The following is a 7,571-nucleotide window of genomic DNA, read 5'->3' as shown; positions in this document are numbered from 1 at the left end:
ATGCACTTTGGCATTTAAGCTGTTCTGTGTACAAGTCTCTTGAACTCAGCTGTAGTGATGGACACCACTTTTCCAGAAGAAATTCCTTATTTTGGTGTTTTGACCATGTTAGTGGAGACAGTGATCCAAAGTAGTCTCCTTTTGTTTAAGAGCAGGTTACTAAAGCTCATAACCTGATTTAATTATTTAATAGCTTAAGTATTCTGGCCCCCTTCTGCATCCTGGAAGAGACCACTCTCATTAGAGCGGAAATATTTCAGCATTGGATAAAGTTTTCCTTTAATTTGTCACCTATATATCTATATATTGTAGTCATTCAGGAGATTTTTCTCAGGACAAAACTATCAACTGAAACACCCATCAAGGACTTTTGCCAACGTATTCCTCCATGTATGTGTGTACAGTAGGTTATTAAACAATATATGCAGACGGAAACATCCTTGTATTAAATCATGTCAAGCAATTCAGAAAAAAGTCATGAGAACCTGATGTACAACGGTTAGCTGTGGGCCTTTAATAATGATGGCATTTGGATTTTATTGAAATGGTTCTTATTCAGTTCCATAGATTCATTTTTTCATAATTAACCCTGTACAGTCATGCTCAGTTCCACATCTGTCCACTTTCTCCACAGAGCCTTTTGTGCTTTGATATTAGTGCAACAGTTTACACAGCTTGGCAATTTATTCCACATTTGGACCGTAATGAGTTGAACAAAGCAAAGAGATGATCATGTATTTTTTTCATTTGGGAGTGTTAAATACAATCGACTCAGTGTTTGGGTGAAGTATTTAGGCAGCGGGGAGGATACGTTGATGTCAGCTTGGCTGGTTCCTGGCAGCATGAGCTGTCGCGCATGTAAATGAAGAGGAAGGTGCCGAACTTTGCTCTGTTCTAGACCAAGCTTTCCCAACACACGTTCGGGTAATTTCTGTGAAAGAAAATGTATTATTTAGTGGTCATTTGAGACAAAACAGGAATCAAGCCCTTGTAATTGGAAAGAAAAAAAAAACACTTGATGTGAATCAGTCAATCTTAAAACATCAGATCTAAAAACACTGTTAGGCTGATGAACAAAAAAGGCCATAACCTTAAATGTGTGCAATAAAACACAGTCAAAACTGTTAATTACAACACAGTTACAGAAATGTGTCGAATGAATTTAAAAGAAAAAACATGCACTGACAGCAGCTAACAGTGATTAAGGTGCAGGACCTTAATGACTACTTTATACAGCTTTCTCAGTTCATGTTTTTTGTTGGGCAAGAATAACAGCAGAAAAACACAATTAGTAGTTAGATTTGAGTTGACAAAAAACAAGTGTGACTTGATATTTACATACAGCGGGGAGATGTAGTCTCTCACTATATGACTTTCTGATGTTGGTGCTGCTGCCTTGCTTATATGCTACTATAAATGCTGTGGAAAGGCTCCCGATACAATATATGTCACATTGTCAAAGGTCATTCTATATGAAATGGGTTCTTGTATAAAAATATTTTAAAACAAAAGGGGTTAAACTGACATATGACATAAAAAACAAACAAACAAAACTGATCAAGAACACAGATGCAGCAGGGTAAAACCAAGTATCATTCACTTTTAGCTAAAGCCAAGGAAGTGGAATTGCTGAGTAATATTCCTTTAAAAAAAAAAAAAAAATCTAAAGCTGCAGCTAGCAATTCAGTTCCTTTGTCTATGCTAAATGCCCCCCCCCTCCTAATATACATTATACTGTAAGACATGGTAGGACATGTGTAAATGCCTGTGGTGATGGGTCAAATTAAAACTTTAATGTGTTTCAATGACTTAAAGTTAATCAAATTACCCTCAGCTCACTCACCCTCACTAGTGACTACATCTAGCTTTGTAAAAGATATTTTGCCAATAACATTTTAAGTGGACTAATTCCATCCATCCATCCAACAGTTAAAGTATATGAATCCATTCATCACGTTCTCATTTGAAATCTCCAACTAGGTTGTACTTTTGTGTTTGTAGGGCTGTTTCCTCAGTGCATCAAGATATTCACGTTCTGTTTTTCAGACCTGCAAAGGAACCCCCTGCCCACTATCATGTCCAATTTGGGATACATCAGAGCTTCCATTATGAAATTACAGGATTTCATGTGTAGCATCTTCCATTTGGCTTGGCATTATTTTTAATGTTTTATTATCATCTGTCATTTAATCGCTTTTCCAGTGAAATATTTTCATACAAGAAATCATTTCATATGTGAGAGACCTTAGAGAACATGACAAGCATTGCTGAACTTTGTTCTACTGCCAGTAGGAGATATCACAAAAACTCAACTACTTTTGGGGGGTCGTGCCTCTAACATATTAACTTGTTTTGTATGGGATACTGTAAACATGTTACCTGGGGTGCCAGTTTGCTCCAGTGGGAATATTTGTGGTCACCAAGAATGGGGCATCCCACAGCAAATGCCATATGAACCCTCATTTGGTGTTTCACTCCTGTGAACACAACAGAGTACAGATGAGGACAAAATTATTAGCCTCCCTATGAAATTTAAATTTTTTGCCAAAATTTTCCGAAGTGCTTTTTTGAACAGAGTAAGAGATTTTCAAAACAGTATTTCTAAACATACTAGTTTTCTTTAGAAAACAAGTTATTTGCACACAGTAACAGAATTATTTCAGAAAAAAAAATTACCAGGGTCATTATAACCCCCTGAAAAACTGACCTTTGTATTAAGCCATAGCACAACCGACTGCTGTGAAGGGATCTGTTTTAACTTTTTAATGTTCAAAGCTTGTAAAATCAAGTTAAAATTGAGGGTTATCTGCCAGTTTATACAGAGTATAAGAACTTCAGCAAGAGTTTGAGCTGTCACTTGAGAAACCATCGTGCCAAAAACAAAAATCAATTTAGATTTGAGAAAAAGAATCATTGATGCCCACAAAGCAGGAGACGGATATACAAAGTTATCACCAAGTGTCGAGAACTGGAGTGACAAGGACAAGCCTGGCAGAGGTAGGAAGTGAAAGATTTCAACAACTCTGGGAAGAACAGTAGTGAGAGATGGGTCTAAAAAAAAAAAACCCAGAACTGCCAAGACACTCGTGAATGACTCAGCCGAGTCAGGTCTCAAAGAAGACAATCACCAGAATGCTGCAAGGGAATGTACTGCAAGGCTGTAGACCAAGAAAATATCCACTTCTGCAGAAGAGACACCTTTAAGCCAGAGTAAACTAAGAACAACCTGAAGAAAGCTGTCCTTTGGTCAGATGAGACAAAACTAGCGCCCTTTGGCAGTAGAGACACTGCTTATGTTTGGAGAAAGAGAGGGGTGTACAACCAAAAGAACACCATCTGGAACTGGGAATCTTGTCAAGGTGGAATGAATCATGAATGAAGGAGGGTATGTGAAGATTTTGAGAGAAAACTTTAAGCAGTCAGCAGCAAATCTGTGTCTGTGTTGCCATTTTATATTGCAACACACCAGCAACCCAAACCATGAGACTAAAGTGAACATTATTAACTGGCCTGCACAAAGCCCTGACTTGAGTCCCACTGAAAGTCTGTGGGGTGAACTGAAGTCCAAAGTCTATGCCAGAAGACCATCAAATCTGGAGGAGCTTGAGAAATTTGCCAAAGAAGAATGGGCTGGGATTGCTCGGGAGACACATGTGAGACTGAAAACTACAACAAACAACTGCAGGCTGTTACCCAGCAAAAAGGACACAATTGACAATTAGCACCTAATAATTTTGACCCTAACAGATTTTTGATTTTGTGAAAATATTTTTTTTCTGTGTACAAATGTACATAATGTAAGCATCCAAGATCAAACTAGGATGTTTGGAAAAGCTGTGTTAAATTCCTCTCTGTTTAACAGCACTTGAGAAATACAAAATAATTCTGTCTTCATATGTAAATGAATAGAACATGCACCCAGGGGGGTAATACCTAAGTGCATGTCTTTGGACTGTGGGAGGAAACTCACGCAGACACGGGGAGAACATGCAAACTCCACACAGAGAGAGAGGGAGGAGCCTGGGCCAAGGTGGAATCGAACCCAGGCCTTCCAGATGGTATTCTAACTGTGAGGCAGCAGTGTTAACCACCACGCCACTGTGCTGCCCCTGATGAATTTCTCCAAAAAAAAAAAAAAAGTTTATTATTACCTGTATAAGGCTGGAGCTCCACAAGGCTACAACCACTGCTGCTGTCCAGGACTCTGTACTTGGTCACTGCTGGATGAGCTTGTCGATGGCTTCGGACTTTGGTTACACCATCACCTTCATTGTTCAGTCTATAGAGAGGACTCAGAGCCATCTGAAATTAAAAAAAAAGTTATTAGACTGAGGAAAGTGTACACCGTTACACCATTATAACCACTAACTATTAACTTACATGAGATGTTTGCAAATACCCTGGACAACAAACCCAAACTGATTTAGTGCGCAATAAACATAAAAGAAAGCCACTGTTTGCATTTGTCAAGCTAAAGGTAGTACATAAATGGTTGTTTACAGCAATGATCATACATGTCAGTTAACTACATGTTACAGCGTAAAGAAACCATAGAAGAGACACCTTGTAGTGGGGCTGAGGACCTGTGATCTCTCTCTCTATGATGGGAATATCAATCAGTCCTTCAGATGGCACAGGAACACCAACTGTGATGACCCTGAAGAACAGTAAAGCTGTCAAACTGAGACATCTCTGTGTAAAGTGCAACATGTTGTGTGATTACAAGGTTGTCCGTTATTAGACTAATTAATCCTTATCAGCATCCCCTACTCACCAGTACTTTCTCTCCACTTTGTTATGTCTACTCAGAGCGAGTACATGCTCCACCACTTCATCCCTTCTGGCCAGCAGGAGAGCTCCTGTTGAGTCCTTTTCTAGACCCAGACAGGGGAGCAGCTGAAAATCAGACTTTATCTTCATCCCAGCCATCATTTTGGCGAGAACAGGAAGCACAGAGGTGATGGATGTGACGTCTGAGTCATCTGGGAGACAGCAGCAACATTACATGTGCATGTTGTCAGGTACAGAAATCCCAGCTTCAGTGTGATAACTGACATTTTTATTATGGTCATTCCAGATTTTCTCAATAATGATAATAACAATAATGTACTAGTGATACATGGGCAGATGAATGTTTGTGGTTAGTACTAATGGTACACTCTCCAAGGACTTAACACATGTACATTTGCTTACACTTAAGGCCCCTTAATACCAATCATCTATATAATATAATACAGACATTCCTGTTAGGCATCGTAACTTGGATGTCTGGAAAAGCTGCAAAGATGAAGAGGCACGTGTCTCAGTACATGAGAGAGGCACAGAAAGGAATCAGCAGTAACATCAGGTTTTATTGCCATATGGGTGAACAGGTTCACAGCATTAGGAAACTGAGGTGACATCAGAGGTGACACACATCAGCTACTGGTAGGTAAAGCAGTCACACAGGACTATAAGACCAGACTGACCAACCTGTTGACAACCTGGACAAGAAAGCCTATAACTCAATGGCTCACACATGGATCCTGCAATGCCTAGAACTGTTGATTGTGTACAGGACCTTAAGAGCCTACATCAGGAACTCAATGGGCATGTGGAAAACAACACTAGTGGGCAAATTCAAGTCAATTGCACAAGTCACCATCAAGAGTGGGATTTACCACTGGACTGGAGAAGTGTAGTGGGATGGTAACAATAACAGGAGGTACCAGAAGGTAACATTGCAGACATTGAGAATAGCTACAAGTACCTTGGAATCCCACAGACAAATGAGAACCATGAAGAAGCCGCTAGGAAAGGTGCAACCACCAAGTGCCTGCAGAGAGTAAGGCAAGACCTGAGGAGTGGGAAGAATAAGATCTGGGCACTTAACACTTATGTTCTGCCATTTGTCAGATACCCTGCTGGGATAATAAGTTGTCCAAAGAAGGAGATGGAAGCCACTGACATCAAGCTGAGATAGCTCCTTACCATGCATCGAGGGTTTCACCAAAAATTCAGCACCCTGAGACTGTTTGCTAAGCGGAAGGAAGGCGTTAGAGGACTAGTGGGTGTCAGAAACACTATCCAGGATGAAACAAAGATCCAAGAGTACATCAGGAAGATGGCCACAACTGATCATGTACTTAGTGTGTACCTCAGGCAGCAGAAACCAGAGAAAGAGGAGGAGCAAGAACAGGATCCATCATGGAAGCACAGGCCTCTGCACGGCATGTATCACCGGCAGATAGAGGTGGCTGATATCAAAAAATCCTAACAATGGCTGGACAAAACTGGGCTGAAAGACAGCACAGAGGCACTAATCATGGCAGCACAGAAACAACCTCTCAGCACAAGATCAATAGAGCCTGGGGTCTACCACACCAGGCAAGACCCCAGGTGCAGGCTGTGCAGAGATGCCCCTGAGACGATCCAGCACATAACAGCAGGGTGAAAGATGCTAGCAGGCAGGGCATACATGGAACGTCATAACAAAGTGGCTGACATAGTATCCATGAACATCTGTGCCGATAATGGCCTGGAAGTCCTGAGGTCAAAGTGGGATATGCCCCCAAAGGTGGTTGAGAATGACTGAGCTAAGATCCTGTGGGACTTCCAGATACAAACAAACTGGTGATGGCTAACCAACCAGACATAGTGGTGGTGGACAAGGAAGGAAGAAAGCTGTAGTGATAAGATGTAGCAATACCAAGTGATGCCAACATCAAGAAGAAGGAAATACCAAGAGGTGAGAGAAGAGCTAGAGAGGATGTGGAAGGTGAAGGTAACAGTGGTTCCCATGGTAATCGGAACAATCAGGGCAGTGACCACCAGACTTGGAAAGTGGCTCCAGCAAATTCCAGGAACGACATCCGAGATCTCTGTCCAGAAGAGCGCAATCCTGGGAACAGCTAAGATACTGCGCGGGACCCTCAAGCTCCCAGGCATCTGGTAGAGGACCCGAGCTTGGGGGATAAACACAAAAACCTATTTATTTTTTTTTCAAACTCCTTTTAAGTGGACAGCCCAGTGTGCTGTTTTACCTGCCACAGGGACACCGTAGGGTTTGTTGAGGATCACTACATCCTTGTCCTGGTACAGCACGCTTCTATGGAGGTGTTTGGCCAGCACATTGGGGTGAACATTTTGCAACTGCACACTGAACCGTTTCAGCTCCATCACCCTCCTCTGCTGCGCTGACATCGGAGGAACTGTCGCCTGGGGCTTCTCCTTCTCTCCCTGGACCTTCCGGGCCAGGTCAACCGCTCTGAGCCGGGGTTTCTCGCCGGTGTTAGGGCCTGGAGTGTGGTTGGCGGCGGTGCTCTGACTCCGGCCGAGGGGCGGTGTAATCTGTGGACACTTGCGGCAGTTTTTCCGAGGTTTGGCCAGTAATAAAAACAGATTTAGGCCGGAGCTCCGGTCAAACACACGGCCTAGTCTTCCACAGCTGTTCATCGCAGCACTGTGTGGGGCTCACAGATCAGACTGCGCACATGAGCTTCAAAACACAACCATGAACTCTGAAGCTGTTAAAGAATTTCCGGGACAAACCTTTCAGAATAAAGACATATCTTTCATCCATTCATTCAAAA

At 42.0% G+C, this 7,571-nt stretch overlaps 1 protein-coding gene across 1 annotated transcript; it reads right to left on the bottom strand.

Moving 5' to 3' along the window:
• Window positions 1-491: 491 nt before the first annotated feature.
• rpusd4 (RNA pseudouridine synthase D4) lies at window positions 492-7,517 on the bottom strand. The gene is made up of 6 exons (XM_030728815.1): window positions 7,023-7,517; window positions 4,775-4,982; window positions 4,564-4,657; window positions 4,152-4,302; window positions 2,380-2,477; window positions 492-931 (listed from the first exon to the last, which is right to left on the bottom strand). Exons 1-6 carry the CDS (start codon window positions 7,432-7,434, stop codon window positions 731-733), a joined length of 1,164 nt encoding a protein of 387 aa, XP_030584675.1. The 5' UTR covers window positions 7,435-7,517; the 3' UTR covers window positions 492-730.
• Between the last annotated feature and the right edge of the window lie 54 nt (window positions 7,518-7,571).

Source organism: Archocentrus centrarchus, chromosome 5 (genome assembly GCF_007364275.1).
Source record: "Archocentrus centrarchus isolate MPI-CPG fArcCen1 chromosome 5, fArcCen1, whole genome shotgun sequence".
NCBI classification, from domain to species: Eukaryota; Metazoa; Chordata; class Actinopteri; order Cichliformes; family Cichlidae; genus Archocentrus; species Archocentrus centrarchus.
The sequence above is the reverse complement of the archived record's forward strand: the minus strand, read 5'-3'. Positions and strand labels throughout refer to the sequence as shown.